Source organism: Narcine bancroftii, chromosome 13, assembly GCF_036971445.1.
Source record: "Narcine bancroftii isolate sNarBan1 chromosome 13, sNarBan1.hap1, whole genome shotgun sequence".
NCBI lineage: Eukaryota > Metazoa > Chordata > Chondrichthyes > Torpediniformes > Narcinidae > Narcine > Narcine bancroftii.
Genome location: NC_091481.1, coordinates 38,194,255 through 38,217,215, shown reverse-complemented (window position 1 = coordinate 38,217,215; position 22,961 = coordinate 38,194,255). Strand labels below are relative to the sequence as shown.

Here is a 22,961-nt window from a genome sequence, read left to right as displayed (position 1 = left end):
CTGCAGCCTTTAAACCCGTCCAGAGCCCGCCCCTCATGTTCCAGTACTCATGTCACACTGATGTAAGCATGTACCTGTACTTCCGGTCTGTACCAGAAGAGAAGGACCTGTGATGCCATCTTCACTGTGGCTGCTCTGCTGACTGCAGGTGACCAGTGGTTCGCTGCTGCCATTATTGTGCACTGCCACACACACGGTCAATGTTAGGGCACTGAGGAGTGTGATAGAATAGAGAACACAGGTACGTAATTCTCTGAAAGTGGCGTCACAGGTGGACGGGGTTATAAAGAGAGCTTTTAGCACATTGGCCTTCGTAAACAAAGTATTGTGTGCAGGAGTTGGGATGTTATGGTAAAGTTGTAAAAGACATTGGTGAGGTCAGGTTTGGAGTACTGGGTGCAGCTTTGGTTCCCTAACTCCAGATCCATTGCCAAGAAGGCCCAACAACGCCTTTACTTTCTGCGGAGGTTGAGGAAAGTCCAGCCTCCACCCTCCCTACGTTCTACAGGGGATGCATTGAGAGCATCGTATGTAACTGCATCACTGCTTGGTTCAGGAACTGCACCATCCCAGAATGTAAGTCCCTGCAGTGGCTAGTAAAGACTGCCGAGGGGATTATTGGGGTCTCTCTCCCTGTCATGATGCACTTTTATAATTTATTTATAAATTGCATTGTTTGCGGAAAGCCATAAACATCGTGAAGGACTCCCACAATCTGTTCACCCTCTTGCCATCCAGGAAGAGGTAATGAAGCACATGGACCCTCACTACCAGATTACAAGACAGCTTTTTCCCCCAAACCATGAAGATCCTGAACTCCGAGGACACAGAGCTAGCATATGTAACATATTTATAAGTGATATGATATAAGATGGCAGAGACCACGCAGTGTGGGAAGATGGCCGCCTCCTCATCTCATGAAGATGGCACCAGTTACAAAACATGGCAAGATGGCCACTGGGGTTTGCTGTGTCGCTGCTCTCGCCGCGAAGCCCCACAGGAGGCCCCACTGGAAGGCCTGTGGCATACATCACTGGCACTGGGAGGGTCGTGGGTTTGGGTTTTGAGCTCACCTCAGTCAGCCTGTCAGGGGTCACGCACGTGTTGGACCTCTCAGCGCTCCCCCTCGCCCTTCACCCAGTGCCCCTTCTTAACACAACTGGAGCAGATGGAGTCTTTTGCAGGACCTCAAGTTCTTGGGTGCTGCTGCCGACTGCGGAAGAAGCATCCCTTAGTGCCAGAGGCCACTGTCTTCAGGGCTGATGCAATGCGTGGAGCCGCTCCAGGAATCCAATCCTCCTGGAGGTTGCTGCCACCACTTTCCAAATTACCAGTTCCCAGTTGGGCCATCTCCAGCGACTTGGCCAGCTGTACGTTCTCAGACAGCACCACACTGCCTTACTCCAGAAACCTCTGCCTTATGTACTTGGACCGCATGCCAGGGACAGGAGTGTCCTGAATCTGCTCGCCTTCCCACTCTCAGGCCGTGCTGTCCTCGTACCCGCAGTTCCTTGCAAGTGTTCGTACTATGAGGACAAAATGTTCTATTGACTCACCAGGCCGCTGCTTCTGTTGCGAGAGCTGATGCTTTGCTAGGACGAAATTCTTGGGCCTCATGTAGCGAGCTTTCAGCCTTTCGACTGCCGACTCGCAGGTTGTACAGTCCCTGATGATCAGAAATCCTTTAGGCCTGACGCGGAGAGGGGCACCAACCTCTTGACCTCATCAGTGGAGTAGACCATTTGTGTGGCCATTAGGTACACATCCAGCCAGTATGTGAATTCCTCTGGGGACAGAGGGTCGATGAGGAGCATCGCGGCCTTCAACAGGGCTTCCATCCTTTATCTTACTGAATAAAATTGTAGCGGGACCGAGAGCATTCAAGACCAGAGAGAGGACACCACGCTTTTATTCAGGACGAATAACATACGATGGTCTTGGGACTGAATTGGTTTTGGCAGGGATCCAGGGTTTATATCAGGATATGTGGGGGTGGAGTCAGGGGAGGAGCCAGTCCTTACAACATCACACCAGTAGTGAATTCACAGTTCAAAACAGATATGTCATTTATAAGCAAGTTTCTGAGGTAATTTCTCTGTGGGCTGAAGAAACGCTATCTCATTTTTCACTCTACACTGCAAGGTTTATGGTATGAACGACAAATAAACAAAACTTGACTAACTACAGGAACGATATCGATAAGATTGAAAGAGTGCAGAGAAGATTTACTAGGATGTTGCCTGGACTTCAGGAACTGAGTCACAGGGAAAGGTTAAACAGGTACGACTTTATTCCCTGGAGCATAGAAAAATGAGGGGAGATTATTTAAAATTATGAGGAGGATAGACAGAGTAAATGTAGGTTGGCTTTTTCCACTGAGGGTGGGTGAGATACAAACCAGAGGATATGGGTTCAGAGTGAGAGGGGAAATGAGAGTGGAGGGAGTGTGGAAGTGGTGAATACGGGATCAATTTTAACATTTAAGAAGAATTTGGACAGGTACATGGATGGGAGGGGTATGGAGGGCTATGGAGTGGGCAAAAATAAAATGGTTTGGCACAGACTAGAAAGGCTGAAGGGGTCTGTTTCTGTGCTGTAGTGTTTCTATGGTTCTATGTGAATTCTAGAAAAAGCAGAAATGGCCTTGATTTCGTTTGTAACTTTTGTATTTTAAAGTCCTGATTGGAATTTGGCCTGGTCTCTGAGAAAGATATCACTGATCAAGTGATTTAGTTATGCCCCTGTTATGAGCCTAGAGGACCCCAAAACCCAGCAGCAATGATATTCACCAAGACAAATGGTTACTTAAACAAAAGTTGCTTTTTTAATTATCTTTAAACATGAAAATAGAATCACACTTTAACTAACTAACCTAACTTAACCCCCTTCTAATTCTAAGCACACGTGCATGTAATGTGTGCGTAAGTTCAGAAATGTTCTTTGATTCACAGTCCAATTTCACTTCTAATTCCTCCAAGTTCACTTGTTCCAGGCAATTCTTATACTGTGCACAGAATTTAACATTTATAAAGTTCACCAGGCTTTGGTGCTTGAAAGGTAAATGGTTACCACTCAGGAAGGTTCTTGTCAGTTTTCAGATAGAGATGTGTTGTTCCAGGACATCCACAACTGATGTACTTCCATCAGCCACTCCAGTGTCTTGCTGATGAAACCTGCCCCTTCAGGGTTCTCCAGATGATAACCTCTTTCTTTCAGGTCACTACAGATTTCATTTTTGTTTCTCTTATTCCAAGTGAAACATTAGACAGCCAGTCCTCTCCTCTTGCATGAACCACAAGACTTTGACCAGGCCGTCATCCAAATGGGCTGTCCCCAAGCTTGCCAGCTTGAAATGTTCCAGACCCAATTACTTGTGCTGGCTGGAACATTATCAAGATCTCTGTCTCAGTCTCTCTCTCTGTCTCTCTCTCTCTCTCTCTCTCTCTCTCTCTCTCTCTCTCTCTCTCTCTCTGAGAGAAAGCCTGTTTGACTCTTTGCTTGCAAAAACCACATGACCTTCTTACAACAAGCTCTCTTCCAGACAGCAGCGGCTCCGACATGCTCTTTCATCTGTTGCCTTTTGCAAACAACAATTCATTAGTGAAGTCTCTTCAAGGCCTCAATATGTCTAGCATGGGGCAAAGCTCCAGTATTTTAAATAAGATCTGTTTTGAAGTGTTTGTATGTGACCTACTCTAACAAACCTTTCCCAATTTATCTCCCAAAAACATATCTATATACTCTATATACTGTGTCACACCCCTCAAGGGAAGAAGGTCAGAGTGACATTGCATTCACTTCCCAACGACACTTGAACTGATGTACATCATGCAATGGTGTTTGGATCAATGGATTGGAATGAAGTTCAGTGGTGGCTCTATGGTTGGACCTAAAAAGCTGAATTATTCACTATCCTTTGTTACTTTGCAGACAATAATTGCAACGGGTGTCTCCTATGCCTATAACTTTGAAGAGACCTATCATGTTGAAATTGTTGGAAAACTTCCAAATGGGTCAGTGCTCCATTTATACTTTCCATGGATTTGTAGTCATAGTGTTGGCCAGCACTGAAATGGGTTATTTTGGCTCCCCTCTTGGGGATATGTGGCAGCAGCTACATATCCCCATTCATCCTGTTTGCCTGCATGAAGCCTACCCCTCTTATCCTAGAACCTGTCCAAATGTTCTGATTGTATCTGCCCCCAGCACCTCCTCTGGATGCTCTTTCCAGTTACTAATCACTCTCTGTGTGAGTAACCAACCAAACAGTGGCAAGGTGGTTGGCATTGTGGTCAGCGCCAGCGGCTGGGGTTTGAAGCCATCGCTGTTTGTACGTTCTCCCCTTGTCTGTGTGGGTATCCTCTGGGCACTGCAGTTTCCTCCCACCCTTCAAGAATGTACCGGGTGGGGTCGTATGTTAATTGGGTGTATTTGGACGGTTCAGGTTGCATGTCTACTTTTAAATACCATGGGTTGAGAGTATGGGGCAGTCGTGCAACCTGGAAAAGGCCCTTAAGCCCATCCAGTCAACCGTGACCATCTGAGCTGGGACAGGATCATGTGCCAGCATTACGAATTGTTGCCAAAGTGGCCAAATTGTCGGCTCCAGCTTCCCACTGGGACTCTTCTACACGGGACTCAGTGCAGCTGTGAGGAACATCTCAAACAAAAGTGTTGGCAAGGAGATGAACTCACCAGACACTCCCAACAAGGTGACAAATATGCTGGAGGAATTCACGAGACCATGCAGCATCTGGAGGAAGTGAAAGGCAGTGAACATTTCAGGCCCGAGCCCTTCGTCAGCTGGAGGGAGGGGGAGAGAAGTGAGGAGGGCCCTCCCACTTGTCGGCACCTATCACCTGTACTTACCTGTGCTCTTCCCATCTCCTCTCCACCTCACCACCTTCTGATGAAGGTCACCCTTTACTTCCCATGGATGGTGCGTGGCCTGCTAAGTTTCTCCAGCACGTTAGTGTGTGGCACTCGACCCCGCCCATCAAGGTGAGCGAGTGTTCTGAATGGGACAGGGATGGAGATGGAGGGGGGATTTATTGCTCTGTGTTTCAGCTTTCAGACTCCCCTCCCTCCCAACACCACCGTTTTACAGCAGAGCTTTGGAGACGCCTTCTCAGTGGCTATTGTTGGCTTTGCAGTGGCATTCTCAGTGGCCAAGGTTTACTCTGTCAAGCATGATTACGTCATTGATGGAAACCAGGTATGTGAGGGGAAGGGTGGAGGGTGACTGCGAGGAGGAGGGCACCATAGGGGAGGTTGGGTGCAGCTGAGCTCTGCAAGAGGGAGGAGAATGAGGAAAATGCAGGCAGGGAAAAAGACAACCGAGAGAGCAGCAGGAGCCATGTTCAGTAGGTTGGGAGAAGGAGTGAGTGTGGTAGGGAGGAGGAGTAGGAAGGTGCTGGGGAGTGGGGCGAAGGGGTGACCAGGACCATGTGCAGAGGTTCGGTGTGAAAGGAGGTGTTGCTTGAAGGGAAATGGGTGAAGGCAGAAGGTGGTGGTTTTGAGGAAGGGGCAATAACGGGGAGAGCTGAGGTAGAGGTATGGGGTAGGGGCAGTGATGGGTAGAGCTGAGGTGGGGATGGGGTAGGGGGTAGTGACTGGGAGCTGAGGTGAGGATGGGGTAGGGGCAGTGACGAGGAGAGCTGAAGTGGGGATGGGGTAGGGGATAATGATGGATAGAGCTGAGGTGGGGATGGGGTAGGAGCAGTGACCGGAAGAGCTGAGGTGGGGGAGATGGGTGAGGGGCAGTGGGAAGTACTGAAAAGGGTGAAAAGAGGGAGAGATGAAAAGGGAGGTAGGGGCAAGGAGATATTGAGAATGGAGAGCGATTGAGGATGGGAAGTGAGATTTTGGGGAGGGGAATGGTTTGGTAAGGGGTGGTTTTGGAAAGATGAGAGGAAGGTGGGGATGAGGAGGTGGTGGTGTTGATGAGGGTTGAGTCTGTGGGTGAGCTCTGAGTCTGTGGGTGAGCTCTGAGTCTGTGGGTGAGCTCTGAGTCTGTGGGTGAGCTCTGAGTCTGGGTGAGCTCTGTCTGTGGGTGAGCTCAGGTACAGTGGAAAAGCTCTGGGTCGGTGGGTGAGCTCTGGGTCGGTGGGCGAGCTCTGGGTCGGTGGGTGAGCTCTGGGTCGGTGGGTGAGCTCTGGGTTGGTGGGTGAGCTCTGGGTCGGTGGGTGAACTCTGGGTCGGTGGGTGAGCTCTGGGTCAGTGGGTGAGCTCTGGGTCGGTGGGTGAGCTCTGGGTCGGTGGGTGAGCTCTGGGTCAGTGGGTGAGCTCTGGGTCGGTGGGTGAGCTCTGGGTCGGTGGGTGAGCTCTGGGACTGGATCCATAGGTGAGCTCTGGGACAGTGGGTGAGCTCTGGGACTGGGACTAGGTGAGCTCTGGGTTTTTGGGTGAGCTCTGGGACTGGGATGGTGGGTGAGTTCTGGGACAGTGGGTGAGCTCTGGGACTGGATCTATGGGTGAGCTTTGGGTCGGTGGGTGAGCTCTGGGTCGATGGGTGAGCTCTGGGTTGGTGGGTGAGCTCTGGGTCGGTGGGTGAACTCTGGGTCGGTGGGTGAGCTCTGGGTCGGTGGGTGAGCTCTGGGTCGGTGGGTGAGCTCTGGGTCGGTGGGTGAGCTCTGGGTCGGTGGGTGAGCTCTGGGTCGGTGGGTGAGCTCTGGGTCGGTGGGTGAGCTCTGGGTCGGTGGGTGAGCTCTGGGACTGGATCTATGGGTGAGCTTTGGGTCGGTGGGTGAGCTCTGGGTCGATGGGTGAGCTCTGGGTCGATGGGTGAGCTCTGGGATGGTGGGTGAGCTCTGGGATGGTGGGTGAGCTCTGGGACGATAGGTAAGCTCTGGGACGATAGGTGAGCTCAGGGACGGTAGGTGAGCTCAGGGACGGTAGGTGAGCTCTGGGACAGTGGGTGAGCTCTGGGACAGTGGGTGAGCTCTGGGACAGTGGGTGAGCTCTGGGACAGTGGGTGAGCTTTGGGACTGGATCTATGGGTGAGCTCTCGGATAGTGGGTGAGCTCTGGGATGGTGGGTGAGCTCTGGGACAGTGGATGAGCTCTGGGACGGTGGGTGAGCTCTGGGATGGTAAGTAAGCTGTGGGACTGGGAATGTGGGTGAGCTCTGGGATAGTGGGTGAGCTCTGGGATGGTGGGTGAGCTCTGGGACGGTAGGTGAGCTCTGGGATGGTAGGTGAGCTCTGGGACTGTGGGTGAGCTCTGGGATGATAGGTGAGCTCTGGGACGGTAGGTGAGCTCAGGGACGGTAGGTGAGCTCAGGGACGGTAGGTGAGCTCTGGGACAGTGGGTGAGCTCTGGGACAGTGGGTGAGCTTTGGGACTGGATCTATGGGTGAGCTCTGGGACAGTGGGTGTGCTCTGGGACAGTTACTGATTAATGTAAATGAGTGTTTGCTGTTTCATCGGCAGGAGCTGGTGGCGTTTGGTATCAGCAACATGGTTTGTGGTGCGTTTCGTGGATTTGCAGCCAGCACCTCTCTCTCCAGGACAGCAGTACAGGAGAGCACAGGGGGGAAGACTCAGGTATGCCTCCTACCCATTCCCAGCCTCATGACCTCCCCACCTTTCCTCTGTATCTCTTTCCTGCACATAGCTGTTGCACTGATCGATAGAAATCTACACAACAAATTAAGCTTCTCTGCTTCACACCCGTAACCAGTATCCCGCTAAGCTGTGTGTGCACTCGTGCAAAGCAGATTATGTGCACATGTCACCATAACGTTCCTATTTCTAGACTACTCCCACCAGAGATTGTTTTCCCCCTTGCTCCTCCTTTAGCTGGAGTCAGTCTCAGGCTTTGCTGAATCTCCCGGAGTCCAAAGAGGGTAGAGATTTAAATTAGAGGGACCCAAGTGGCAAATTTTCCACACTCTGGGTACTGGGTGTGTGGAACGAGTGGCCAGGGGAAGTGGGAGGCAGGGACTGCCTGTGATATTTGGATGACACTGAGAGGGATGGGGATAGGAACTGTTTAGAGTGGCCATCCTCAACTGGATCTGGGGGCCACAGTACACTTAAGGGGAAATCAGAAAAATGTTTTCTATTTTTATGTAGTCAGTAGGAGAGAAGTACGGAAGAAACCAACTAAAATTGGCTACTTCACGTGGAAGGGAGCCCATAAACCTCGAGCAGAGTCCTAAGCCAAATAAAAGTTCAGAATGGCTGGTTTGGAGAGATATGGGTTGAACACAGGCAAATGGGACAAGTTCAGGTAAACAGCTTGGTCAGCATGAACGAGTAGGGCCAAAGGGCCTGTTTCATGCTATAAACATTTTTGTATCACTATTGATATGAAAAGAAAAAGGACAATAAATGAGCGAGTGAGGCTTCCTGGAAACTGAGAGAGTAACTTGGGGGAAGGTGTGGGAGATTCTCCTGGAGTCTGGCTGATGGGATGATTACGGATGCTGAGTGTGTAATATTGGGCAGGATAAACATGGCAAAAGGATTTTCATCAGTGGGCAAATGTGTAGTACACAAGGGAACTATCCCGGGCTGCATAGAGGTAAGGAAGATATCTGAGCAGAGTTTCTCATAGCCCTGACTCAGGGCAAGGCAGGGATCGGGTTTGGACAGGGATCCACATGGTCACTGGCAGGGATTGTGTTTGGACAGGGTTCCACCTGGTCAATAGGAGGGATCGTGTTTGGAGAGGGATCCATGTGGCCACTGGCAGGGATCGTGTTTGGAGAGGGGTCCACCTGGCCACTGGCAAGGATCGTGTTTGGAGTGGGATCCACCTGGCAAATGGCAGGGATCATGTTTGGAGATGAATCCATGTGGCCTATGTCAGGGATCATGTTTGGATTGGGATCCACCTGGTCAATAGCAAGGATCATGTTTGGAGAGGGATCTACATGGTTACTGGCAGGCATTATGTTTGGAGTGGGATCCACGATGTCACTGGCAGGGATTGTGTTTGGACAGGGATCCACGTGGCTACTGGCAGGGATCATGTTTGGAGATGGATCCATGTGGCCTCTGGCAGGGATCGTATTTGGAGTGGGATCCACCTGGCAAATGGCAGGGATCATGTTTGGAGATGAATCCATGTGGCCTCTGTCAGGGATCATGTTTGGAGTGGGATCCACCTGGTTAATAGCAAGGATCATGTTTGGAGAGGGATCTACATGGTTACTGGCAGGGATTGTGTTTGGACAGGGATCCACGTGGCTACTGGCAGGGATCGTGTTTGGAGAGGGATCCACGTGGTCACTGGCAGGGATTGTGTTTGGAGTGGGATCCACCTGGTAAATGGCAGGGATCATGTTTGGAGAGGGATTCATGTGACCACTGGCAGGGATTGTGTTTGGAGATGGATCCATGTGGCCTCTGGGAGGGATCGTGTTTGGAGTGGGATCCACCTGGTCAATGGCAGGGATCGTGTTTGGCCAGGGATCCATGTGGCCTCTGACAGGGATCATGTTTGGAGAGGGATGCATGTGACCACTGGCAGGGATTGTGTTTGGAGAGAGATTCATGTAGTTACTGGCTGGGATTGTGTTTGGAGTCGGATCCACGAGGTCACTGGCAGGGATCATGTTTGGAGAGGGATCCACGTGGCCATTGGCAGGGATTGTGTTTGGAGTGGGATCCATCTGGTAAATGGCAGGGATCATGTTTGGAGATGGATCCATGTGGCCACTGGCAGGGATTGTGTTTGGAGTGGGATCCACCTGGTCAATGGCAGGGATCATGTTTGGAGTGGGATCCACCTGGTCAATTGCAGGGATTGTGTTTGGAGTGGGATCCACCTGGTCAATGGCAGGGATCATGTTTGGAGTGGGATCCACCTGGTCAATTGCAGGGATTGTGTTTGGAGTGGGATCCAAGAGGTCACTGGCAGGGATCATGTTTGGAGAGGGATCCACATGGCCACTGGCAGGGATCGTGTTTGGAGAGGGATCCATGTGGTCACTGTCAGTGAGTTTATCTTGGACCATGCGATATGCAGCCTCGATGAAAGAGAAGTTACTGAGCCAGATGAAGACGATGTGAACAGTTGACAATGAATCCATTTTGCTGCAGGTTGCTGGTCTTCTATCGGCTGTGGTGGTGATGATCGTTACTCTGGCCATTGGTTTCCTGCTGACCCCTCTCCCCAAGGTGAGGTATTTTCATGAGAAATCTTTCTAGTTACTGGCTGTTGACAATGTGGTCAGCTCCAATGAGAGGAATTGATGGAAGCTTCAATTCTAATGTCATAGGTCATTTGACCTTTTAGTGTCTGCTGTCTCATTGCTCCACTTGTCACCCATTCTCTCTGACCCATCCCTGCTCATGACACTCACCCATTCTGGCACCAATTAGCCCATCAATCAGCACAAGTTTTGGATGTGGGAACTCCCGTGGAATACTCTCGTAGTCATGTGGGGAGCATGCAAACTCCACACAGACAGCGGAAGAGATCAGAATCGACTGCGTCTCTCGAACTGGGAGGCTGCAGCTTTATCCCATGTCTCAGGGCCAGCAGGCATGTCGGTACAAAGCTGCATCTCTTCCCAGATACCTGGGGTAGGGGTCAGCCTGCTCATTTGGAAGTAGGTTCTCCTGCACCCTTCCCCGGGGATTCAGGACCCTCCTGAAATTCTCCTGAACTCAACACTATCTCCCATCAGTGGTCCACAAAGGTTAGAATGTTTGCTGTGAACACTTTGGGTCTTGTAAGTCAGTTTGACAAAACTTTCTGTGGTGAAATAATGTCATGTGCGTAAAGATGAAGAGCTTGGCTTCGCTGAGACACATCTAAGGGAGCCAAAGAGCCATCTCCATTGTATTCCTGGCGGACTTGCTGCATCCCTTCCCCTCAGCAGGAGGTGAGACTGACTCCTTCTGGAGTTTATTGGGAACTGATATGCCCCATTGTGATACGTCATAACTTGTATTACAAACATGTCCATTCAATGACTAATTCTGTTCCTTTACTCTCCATCTTTAGTCAGTTCTGGGAGCTGTGGTTATTATAAATTTGAAGGGAATGTTGATGCAGTTCCGAGAAATTGGAATTCTCTGGAAGAAAGACAAGTATGACTGTGTAAGTGATGCAGATTTCCTCTGACCCACTCGCTGTGGCTGGCCTTCCGATTTGCTCAGATTTTCCCTTCAAGCACCATTGATGAGAATGGGGATTGGCCTGAATTATCCTTGGGGACATCATCCATTATTTTGTTGGCCATGTTTTTGAGACAAATCTTTTCATTAAGAACGCATTTGTTGAACTGGGATAAACTTTAAAGACATCCTGTGAAGTCAGGAGGAAGAAGGAAGCATACTTAAGGTTCAGGAAGGGCTCATGAGAACACATTGGTAGCCAGGATGGAGCTTAAAAAAAGCCAAGGGAGAGATAGAAGGGGGCATGAGAAGACCTTGGCAAGTAGCCTAAGGGTTCTCGATGAACAAAGGAATGATGAGATCGAAGGTTGGGCCAGTCAGGGGTAAAGGAGGGAACATGCCTGAAGGTAAGGGAGGTCTTAAATTAAGACTTTGCTTCAGTCTTTACTAAGGAGAGAGATTTCATTGAGGTCAGGGTTGAATAGGCAAATGTACCAGAGTATGCTGAGGAAGAGGAAGTGCTGGATCTTCTTGAAACATTTGGATACATAAGTCCCCGGGATGAGCAGGATATATCCCAGGTTATGAAAAAGCAAGGGAAGGTATTGTAGCGGCTTGGACAATATTTATAACTCTCAGCCACAGGAGAGGTATTGGAGGATGAAGAATGGAAAATGAAGTTCCCTTGTTTGAGAACAGTCCGAGGAAGAATCTCGAGAATTATAGTCTTCTGTGGGCAAACTTGACAGGATTTATGAGTCTTCTCATGGATAGTAGGGGAGTGAATCTGGTGTTTATGGATTGGGTTTAACAGATGCAAATTACATAGGTTCATATGATAATATTGATAAAATAAATTAATATCCAGTTACAAATAACAGTGAACAAGGTTCATGTGAACACATGTTATTAAAATGGAAAAAAATTAGAGAAAAAAACCCATATATTTCTAAACTAAAAATCTAGCCCCACTCTATAGGGGCTGCTGGCCAAGTTGAGAGTCCACCCCTTAATCATAATAACAATGGGCTCAAAAAAAGACAAGAAATAATTAATCTACAAGTTTTGAAAATAATTGAGAAAAGAAACCCAAAGTGAAAGGAAGTTAAGATCCATTGTAGCGACTCCCCAGAGGTCTAATCGACTCACCCGAGGCGTAATCGAACTGGCTCAGGAGGTTCCGAGTGACGTCATGATGTCACAATGTGATGGCGTCATTTGGAACGTGCGGGGTTTTAAAAATCTGCAGGTGATTGTTTGAGTAAAACTACTTTTACTGAACTTCGATGCAACTACGTCTGATCGTTTTCTCGTTCTTCATTTCACACGGTGACACAGTTGCTACGTTGGTAACCCCAACAGGCCCAAACTGATTTTGGACCCATCATGGACCACACAGTGGTTTTGCTCAAACTGCCTGTCTTTTGGACTACTCAACCTGAATTTGGTTCGGTCCGCAAAATAGAAGTGGATGCCACTAAGTACTATCATGTGGTAAGCGCCCTTGACCAGGACACGGCCGATCGAGTAGTGTATCTCCTTCGGGACCCACCAGCTCTCGCCAAGTATGAAACCCTAAAAGCCTTCCTTCTCCAGATTTATGATCTCTCACGACATGAGCGAGCTGCACTGCTCCTCCATATCAATAGCCGGGTTACCACGCCCCTTCAGATAGATGGCCATAAGCCTTGCTTGCTCTTCGAACAGTAGTTTTTAGAGCATACGCCAGAAGATCCATCTCATGTTGGCTTTCAAGGACTTTACTAACCCTCGAACAGTGGCCACCCAGGCAGACATTCTCTGGCGCATGAAACACCAAGGTACAAGGCACACAGAAATTAGTGCTGCATCGCACCCAAAATCCCAGGCTCCATGAGTAACAGTGACAAGGGTGCATGACCCCATGACAACCACCTGGTGTTTTTACCAACAACACTGGGGTTCTGGAGCTCATCGCTGCCGACCCCCTTGCACTTTTCCGGGAAAATGCCATGGCCAGTTGTTGCTAATGGCTATGGTGGCTGGCCACCATAACTGCCTACTCTACGTTGGGACAAATTCTCCCAGCGACAAAGTACAGAGGTTGGTGTCCTTCCTCCTTCATCTTTGACACCCATACCAGGAGTACGGGTCCGGCCCTCACTGCAGTGAATAACAGTTCAATTCGTACATACGGCACACAGACTATACCCCTGAAATTCAATGACAAGATATTTACATAGAAGATCATTCTTGCTGCTGTGACCCCGACTTCCTCAGAGCCCATTCACTGATGGTGGATTTAAAAGGGTGCCAGTTGGTGAACACCACAATGTTCCAGACTCTCTGCCTTGGAAAACTCAAACTACCTGCCCCACACCTAGATGCCGTGGAGTATTCAAACAACAAATTCACCAAACTTCTTACTGAGATTCCGGACATTGTCACTCCCCAGTTCTCTACTGCCACAGCACATCCTCATCCAAAGACCTCCTCTAAATGCCCGAGCCTGACGCCCGACAAGTTGTGGGTTGCAAAACAAGAGTTCCACCTCTGGAGGAACTTGGAATCATATACAGGTCTGATAGCCCATGGGGTTCCCCACTACATATGGTGCCCAATGCCATGGGAGGATGGAAGCTCTGTGGGGATTACAGGCACCTCAAAGACGCTACCACTGCAGACTGCTACCTGTGCCCATATGCAGGACTTTACAGCTAATCTTCATGGGGCCAGGATTAACTTGGTGCGTGGGTACCACCAAATACCATCAGAACACTGTTCAGCCTCTTCAAATTGTTGAGAATGCCTTTTGGACTCAAAAATGCTGCACAAACATTCCAGTGATTGCTGGACGCAGTGGGGTGTGGCATGGACTTCCTTTTCATATACTTGGATGACATACTTGTCGCCAGCCTCTCCCACAAAAAGCATCTGTGTTTATTCTGCTTCCGCCTACGGGAGTTTGAGCTAACTGTGAACCCTGCCAAGTGCAAATTCGGGCAGCCCTCTATCGAGTTCTTGGGACATCAGATAAGCAGCCGGAATGTTGTTCCATTGCTTAGCAAGATGGGAGCCATCCTCAAATTCCTGAGGCCCGATACAATCGACTCCAGGAATGTGTGGGGATGGTCAATTTCTATTCCAACTTTATACCCTCTGCAGCTCATATTATGAAACCCCTCTTAGACCTCATGTCCAGAGGTGCCAAAGAACTCAAATGGTCAAAGGAGACGATGGTAGCATTCCAGCAGATCAAAGACACCCTAGCGAAGGCAACATTGCTGGTCCATCCACAAATGGATGCACCAACCGCCTTGCTGATAGATGTATAATCTATAGGCAGGGTCTTGGAATAGCACACCAATGGACAACAGAAGCCACTATGTTTTTTTAGTAGGGACCTACACCCTCCGGAAACGAAATACAACATATTCACTGGCTCTGTACCTAGTGGTCAGACACTTCTGCTATTTTTTTGGAAGGCTCTGGAACTTCACAGTTTTTACTGACCACAAACTGCTAACATTTGACTTCACGAAGACATCAGATCTCTGATCAGCCAACTAGCACTGCCAACTATCTTACGTATCCAGGTTTTCAACCAGGATTAAACATATTTCCGGTAAGAGTAATATGGTGGTTGATGCCCTGTCCTGCTTCTTCGTTCAAGCAGTATGTACCCTCTCTCTGGGTGTAGACTACATGGCGCTCACCAAAGCTCAGAGCCAGGATGACGAACTCCCCGCTTACAAAACTGCTGTCATGAACCTGCAACTCGATGATGTAGCCTTTGGGCTGTAAGGTACCACTCTCCTGTGCGATGTTTAAAAAAAAAAGGAATTATGTAAAATGGGACTAATTAACAAAAAACAAAATGTTTTCTAAATTAAAACTCAATTCTCAAAGTGTGTCTAACTACAAAATTATCATTAACTTGGAAACTGAAAAATGCAGAGGTGCTCCATATTAAAAGGAGAGATATCTTTTAGTAGATTTAATCTCTAAATCAGTCCATCTTGAAGAACCTTAAACGTTCATTCTAATGAATCTAATATACCTAATATTCACTGCCTAATAATAACATCTAAAATTAGGCAATGCCAAGTCCCCATTTTACAAAAAATATTTTGAAGGAAATTTTTTTGAGGCAGTGGTGCTTATTTTTCCAAATAAAAGAAGAGGTAGGAGAGTCCAGTGAATCAAAAACCAGTACAGCTTGAAAAATAAAAGAATTTAGGCCAGATATTCATTTTGATAATATTAACATGTCCAATTAAGGACATTGAAAAAGGGCACCACTGAGATAGGGACTTCTTAATGTAAGGAAATTTTCCTTAAACAAGTTATTAAACTTTTTAGTAATAATAATGCCTAGATAATTAAATTGATTTTTAACAATTTTAAAAGGAACAGAGGAATCTAAGGAGCAGGAAGAATTCAAAACAAACATTTCACTCTTCTGCAGGTTTAATTTATAGCCTAAAAATTGACCAAATTGATTGAGAAATAATAAAGTGTGTGGAATTGAGAGGTCAGGAGTGGATATTTATAAAACAGACCATCAACATAAAGAGTCACCTTATGAATATTTAAAGCTCTAGAGATTCCAGGGATCTCAAATGATTGGTGAAAAGCGACTGCTAGTGGTTCCAAAGCCAAATTAAATAAGAGTCGACTTAGGGGATAACCCTGTCTGGTTTCACGGTGCAGTTTAAAGGATTTAGATTTAATTAAATTAGGAAAAATTGAAGCTGTAGGAGATAAATATATTTATTTAATCCAATTCATTAATCGAGAACTTAGGTTAAATTTCTCTAATATACAAAATAGATATTCCTATTCCACTCTATCAAATGCTTTTTCAGCATCTAAAGAAATAATTCATTCAGAGAATGAAACTGCAGGGGAGTAAAAAATACCTAAGAGACATTGAAAATTAAATTGTAGTAACGTCCTTTAATAAATCCAGTTTGATCCTCAGAAATAATAAGAGGCCTAACATTCTCTAACCTGGAAGCCACGATCTCCTGCTGAGAAATAGGCTGTTCCAGTTTGAATCTCTTTTCTGAGGAGACTGAATTAAGACGATTGACAAGGTCCTCCATGGTAGGTTCATTCAGAAAGTCAAGTCATGAAGCTTGTGGTCATAGATCTGAAATTGGCTTGCCTGCAAAAAACAGTGCATAGTAGCAGATGGATCATATTCTGTCTGGAGGTGGCTAACTAGTGGAGTTATGCAGGGATCTATTGTGGGACGTTTGCTATTTGAGATTTTTAGAAATGGCTTGGAAGAAGAAATGGAGATGTGGGTTATTAAGTTTGCAGATGATAAAGGTTGGGAGGTGTTGTGGGTAGGCTAGATGTTTGTTGTATGTCACAGAGTTTGCAGATAAGTGGCAAATGGAGTTCAATCTTAATTTAATTTTTAATTTAATTTAGGCATACAGCACAGTAACAGGCCATTTGGGCCCACAAGTCCGTGACGCCCAATTTCCACCCAATTAAACTACACCCCCTGGTACATTTCAAATGGTGGGAGAAAACTGGAGCCCCTGGGGAAAACCCACACAGATACGGGGAGAACATTCAAATGCAGTTGGGTAGGTTGAACTTGAAAGCAGGGTACGTGGTTAATGGCAGGGTTGTAAACAATGAAGAGATCTTAGGGTCCAGGTCTATAGATCTCTCAAAGTTGCTGCACAAATTGTCAGGCTTTTGTTATTTGGGAAATTGAGTGCAAAAGGGTGAGTAAATGTTGTAGGGTAGTGGCACTATAGATAGACTACAACTCCCAGAAGTCTATCAAACCAGCACGAGTCGTCATGACGTGGTGCATGTAGTTCAGTGTCTTAAAAGAATATGTGCGTGACTCAAGTAAATGAGTTCTGCAACTCCGTGTGTCGTTATTTCGCATCCATCAGCCACCACTGCATTTTCAGTGGCTATAATTGGTGACCCCGACGGGTCTAAATTGAGGTTTTGGACCATATGGAGACTGCAGCAGTTGCTGTTAAGCTACCACCCTTCTGGACGGCAGAACCAGAGCTGTAATTTCGACTGGCTGAGGCAGAATTTCACCTCAGGAAGATCGAGGCAGACGTGACTCGCTATTATCACCTCATCAGTGCCTTGGACCAAGCCACTGCCAAGCAAGTCGGTGACATCCTGTGTGATCCACCGGAGCCTGGTGAGTGCAAGCATGATACTCTAGAAGTGCTCCTGCTGTGGATTCATGGCGTCCCACAGAGAGAGGGTCGCCAGACTGTTACTCATGGAGGAGTTGGGTGACCGCGTCTCATCTGAACTAATGGACAACCTGCTGTGCCTGGCATCTGGCCAACGGCCGGATATATTATTCAAACAGCTCTTCCTGGAGAGGTTGCCAGAAGACATTAGAATCTTATTATTGCAGAGTTCTTTCGAAGACCCCAAGGCAGTAGCCGCAGAAGCAGATGTCCTGTGGCTGGCAAAAAAACACACCAAAAGATCTTTGGACATTGTCACTGTGTCACAGCTGTCTGCACCCAGCACCTCCATTGTGGACGCTACTTCCCAAGCCAACGCTCTCAATGTGCCAGCTCCTTTAACGAGGCAATGTCTCAGGTCAGGCAGACAGACTGTTGACACTTCCACCTGGTGTTTTTGCCACCGGCATTGGGGAGTCAATGCACGTAGGTGCCTGCCACCTTGTGCGTTCTCAGGAAAAGCCCTGGCTGACTGTCCTTAATGGCTGTGACGGTTGGCTGAAAATCTATGAGCCTTTTATATGTTTGGGTTCAGCTATCCCAGTGAAAGTTTTTGGTGGACACAGGATTGGAGGTTTGTGTTTTTCCACCAACTGGTTTTGATACATGTTATCCTTCCCCTAACCTCCAATTCACAGCAGTCAATAGTTCCATCGTACCCACGTACAGTTCGAGGGGAACATTTACACACGGCCTTTTATTATAGCGGCAGTGTCACGACCGCTACTCGGGGCCGATTTCCTTTGAACTCATGGTGGATTTAAAAGGGTGCCAGCTGGTGGATAGTCCAGCACTATGGTCCTGCACTATGGCTTCAAGCCTTGCGTAAGACTGTTGATAATTCTCCAGACTTGTACAATTACAACTCTGCAGTTTTTGACCCCCCACCGCGAAACAAATTTCTACCAAGGGCCCTCCCATTCATGCTAAGGCACATCGCTTGCCTCCTGAGAAATTGCAATTAGCTAAACAAGAATTCCACAAAATGGAAGATCTGGGAATAATTAGCAGATCCGACAGCCCATGGGCGTCTCCATTACATTTAGTCCAAAAACACTCCGGAGGGTGGTGTGATGGATTATATCATATTTTATATTGTATATAGATATGTTTTTGAAGGAGATAGATTGTGGGAGTAGTGTAGGTCACAAACACTTGACAAAAAGATTTCTTTTAAAATGCCAGAGCTCTGCTCAAGCCAGACAGTCCAGGTTCTGGGTGCCTTTGCATAAACTATGGGGAATAAGTCTTCACAAGTAGGTGTTAATTGGACATGCTGTGAAGTAATGGATTATTGCTTTTAAAGCAACAGATGAGCAGACTCAGAAGATTTGGTCCGGTGCTGTAATCTGTCTGAATACAGTTTGCTGTTCTAAGAAGGTTTTGCAAGCAGAGAAAGAGAGGGAGGAGACCAAACAGGCTTCCTCTATAAGAGAGAGAGCTGGTTTCTGCAGCATGGCAAGCTGGCAGCTTGTTGAAACCCCATTTTGAAGACGGGTTGTGGATTGTGAGTTCTGAGTTCAGCCTGTTGAAGCCACCCATGTGGTCCACACAAGGGGAAATGACTGGCTAGAGTGTTTCTCCTTAAATAAGGGAAACAAAAGGAACTCGGTGGTGACCTGCAGAAGAGATTATCATTTGGAAAACCCTGATGGGGCAAGTTTCGTCAGCAAGACACTGAAGTAACTGAAGTAACTCAGTTTGTGTGTGTCCAATGAATCTCTCTCTGAAAACTGACAAGATCCTTTCTGACTGATAACCATTTAACCGTTTCTACCAGAGCCTGGTGAAAATTTGTGAATGTTAAAATCTGTGCACAGTATAAGAATTGCCTGATACCAGCGAACTTGGAAGAGTGAAAAGTGAGATTGGACTGTGAGTCAAAGAACTTTTCTGAACATACACACACATTACATACACGTGTGCTTAGAATTAGAAGGGGGTCAAGTTAATAGTAATAAGTTAAAGTTTGATCCTGTCTTTATGTTTAAGGAAAATTAAAATTTGCTTTTGTTTAAGTAACCATTGATCTTGGTGAATTTCTATTGCTGCTGGGTTTTGGGGTTGTCTGGGCCTGTAACAGTGGAGATCTTGTGGAGATTATAGATGGCTCAACGATACTGTTTCACGATCCGATTCCTCATATTCAAGATTTTGCAGTGAATCTGCATGGTGTGAAAATCTTTTCAAAGGTGGATTTGGTGCATAGATATTACCAGGTGCCATTGGAACCAGACAACATCTTGAAAACAGCAATAATTACCCCTTTCAGATTGTTTGAATTATTAACGTATGCCTTTTGGGTTATAAAATGCAGCTCAGACCTTTCAGCAAGTTATGGATGCAGTAGGGCGAGGCATGGCCAATGTTTTCGTTTATCTAGACAACATATTAATCTCATCCATCCATCAGATTGACCATTCTTCTGATTTCAGACAGATTTGTTTGGCACGATCTGAAGAAAGACGTCACACAAATGGCCAAATCTTGTGTAACTTGTCAAAAAGTCAAAATCCATCAGCTTATGAAAGCACCACTACAACCCTTCCCACCAGTAACTCGCCGCTTCGACCATGTCCAATTGGACATTGTGGGACCAGTTCCAGTTTCACGAGACTCCCACTATCTTTTCAAGGTGATCGATAGGTTTACGAGATGACCTGAGGGAGTCCCCATGGTGGATGCTTCTAAGGACTCCTGTGTGCGAGCATGCCTTAATTCCTGGGTGGCTTGCTTCGGCCTACTGGGGCACATCCCATCTGACAGAGGACCTCTTTGTTATGGACAGCCTTATCTCGGCTGCTCGGCTCTAGGCTTCATCGTACAAGTGCCATCACCCACAGTCTAACGGGATGGCTGAATGATTCCATCATCACCTTAAATCAGCCTTAATGACCGGTTTGGATGGTCCCAACTGGGCAGACGAATGGCTATGGGTGTTGCTCGGCATTAGGACAACTCCAAATGAGGATCTTCACACTTTGTCTGCAGAGCTTGTACACGGTGTGCCTTTGATGGTCCCGGGGGGATTCATTCTGCACGGATCCAGTAAAGATGAAGATCCCAAAGATCTGCTGAGCAGATTAAGGGACACCGTAGGCAAATTATCCCCTGTACCACCATCATCACATGGCAAACATATTTCTTTTGGACCACATGAACTGAAGGACTGTGAGTACATGTTCGTACGTAGAGGAACACATGGACAGCCCTTGCAGGGGTCATACAGGGTGATAAGATGAATGAGGTCAACCTGCATCTGAGGCATTGCCGGACAATGACAGGCTCAAACTTGCCCACATTGACAAAACTGCCCCTTTTCAACAGCCAGTGGTCGATCTCCCAAAATACTACCAGGCAATAGTGCTGGATCTGGGGGTTGGGGGCATGTAGTGGCACTATTGATAGTCCTCAACTCCCAGAAGTCTAGCGAATCAGCACAGGATGTCAAACATCATAACATGGCTCAGTGTTTTAAAAGAAAATGTGTGCAAGTTCTGATTCACCTGAAACTGTGTGTGTCACACTCACCAGCCACCATTGCGTTTTCACTGGCTCCAGTAGCTTTGTAAAACTCTAATTATACCACGCTTAAGTTCTGGCCGCATCATTGCAGGAAAGATGCAGGGATGCAGAGATTTACCAGGATGTTGCCTGGATTGGAGAATGTGTCACATAAAGCAAGGTTGACAGAGCTAGGGGCTTTCCTCTTTGGAGTGAGAAGGATGTGAGTGACACAATAGAAGTCACAGGGGCCTAAATAGGGTGGAGTGCCTGCACCTCTTCCTGGGGCGATTAGAGACCATACAGGAGGACGTTTGTTTAAGGTAAGTAGCGTAAATTTTGGGGAGATGTTAAAGAATATTCAGAAGACCCTTTGTTACGCACATGGATGTAAGAGGGTTATGGATGTGAGGTGGGATAAAATCAGATTTTGTGGAGATTTACCTAGGTCGGCATAACATCATGGGCTGAACAGTCTGTTCTGTGTGGTAATGTTCTGTTTGGATCACAGGCACTGGGGAGCACTAGCCCTGGGTATCTCTGGGTCACTTGTCCTGGGTGTCTCTGGGGCGCACTGGCCCTGCGTATTTCTTGGGAACACTGGCCCGGGATGTCACTGGGGATCACTGCCCCTTGGCGTCATTGGGGATCATTGGCTCTGGGTATCGCTGGAGAACACTGGTCCTGTGTATCACAGGGAACACTGGCCCTGGGTATCATTTGGACCACTGGCCCTGGGCATCACTGGGGAACACTGTCCATGATTATCACTGGGACACATTGGTCCTCCGTATCTCTGGGTCACTTGTCCTGGGTGTCACTGGGGATTACTGCCCCTGGGTGTCATTGAGGATCACTGCCCTTGGGTGTCATTGGGGATCACTGCCCTTGGGTGTCACTGGAGATAGTTGGCCCTGTGTGTCGCTGCAGAACACTGGCCCTGGATGTCACTGTTGAACACTGGCCCTGGGTGTCGCTGGGGAACACTGGCCCTGGGTGTTGCTAGGGAACACTGGCCCTAGGTGTTGCTGGGGAACACTGGCCCTGGGTGTTGGTGGGGAACACTGGCCCTGGGTGTTGCTGGGGAACACTGGCCCTGAGGAACATTGGCCCTGGGTAACACTGACCCCTAGTATCTCTAGGTTACTGGCCCTGGGTATTGCTGGGGGACACTGGCCCTGGGGATAAGGCGGTCATGTTCTGCACTGTGGCGCTGACTAACATTGCTTTCTGTTCCAAGCTGGTGTGGGTCATGGCCTTCATTGCTGCTGTGCTGCTTGGACTCGACATCGGTCTGGCGGCTGCTGTCGGATTTGAACTTCTGACCGTGGTGTTCAGGACCCAATTGTGAGTTTATTGTTGTCCATTGAGAGCAGGTGTTTGAGGCCATGCCACGAAATCCATCTTAAGAAATACATTCCCCTCTGGTGGGAGTAGTATCCAACCATGATTTGGACGTTGTACGATGTCTGGTGACTTGGGCTCCTTAGGACCATGCTTGATGCACCAGGACCTCTCCTGCACTTTCCTCAGTCAAAGGCTTTGCCAGCACATGCTGGCAGCAGCTCACTCCTCTGGCTTCTGTTCATGCCCTGAGATCCCAATTCAACAATAGCTCGAGGAAACATTCCTCAATTCATTTTGATTTCCAGCAGTCCTTGGCCCCAAACTTTCAGACTTCCTCCTAAACTCGCTGCCATTCACTCCCATAAAAGATTTTGATATCATCCTAATTTTTCTGACCTATTGTCGCACCATGTTTTCAAAGGCAAAAGTACTATGGAAGCTGGAATTTTGGGAAGGCCTCTTGTCTGGGGAGCCAAAGGTTTCCAATGCCAACATGTGCCTGATCATCAGGTCTGTTTGCAATGGGCACATTGCCTCCTCTTTGCACCCATCCTTCCTTTGCCATTGCCCACGGAATCATCGAACCTTTGAACCCCTGTCCCCTTCTCCTTCTGACTATTCTGTCCACTTCACTCTTTTCCACAACTTTTAGCATCTGGTGATTAAACAAGACAACCTGCAGATGCAATGCACAGAAGTGCAAGAGAAACTCAGGATGCCACACAGCATCTGGGGGAAGCCCACATTTTGAGCCTGAGTCCTTGGTCAGGAGCTTGACTCATTTGGTTTGTGACGAAGGGTTCCGGCCCAAA

The 22,961-nt window shown here is 47.6% G+C and overlaps 1 protein-coding gene across 3 annotated transcripts in view; it reads left to right on the top strand.

Moving 5' to 3' along the window:
* The window catches only part of LOC138748290 (chloride anion exchanger-like), a 257,498-nt gene that overhangs the window by 78,436 nt on the left and 156,101 nt on the right, over positions 1 to 22,961 (top strand). For all 3 annotated transcript variants that reach the window (XM_069908204.1, XM_069908205.1, XM_069908206.1), the window contains 6 exons: positions 3,931 to 4,013; positions 5,068 to 5,215; positions 7,430 to 7,543; positions 10,049 to 10,126; positions 10,959 to 11,054; positions 22,043 to 22,149. In XM_069908204.1, coding sequence (XP_069764305.1) covers positions 3,931 to 4,013; positions 5,068 to 5,215; positions 7,430 to 7,543; positions 10,049 to 10,126; positions 10,959 to 11,054; positions 22,043 to 22,149 — 626 coding nt within the window. The remainder of the gene's footprint in view (positions 1 to 3,930; positions 4,014 to 5,067; positions 5,216 to 7,429; positions 7,544 to 10,048; positions 10,127 to 10,958; positions 11,055 to 22,042; positions 22,150 to 22,961) is intronic.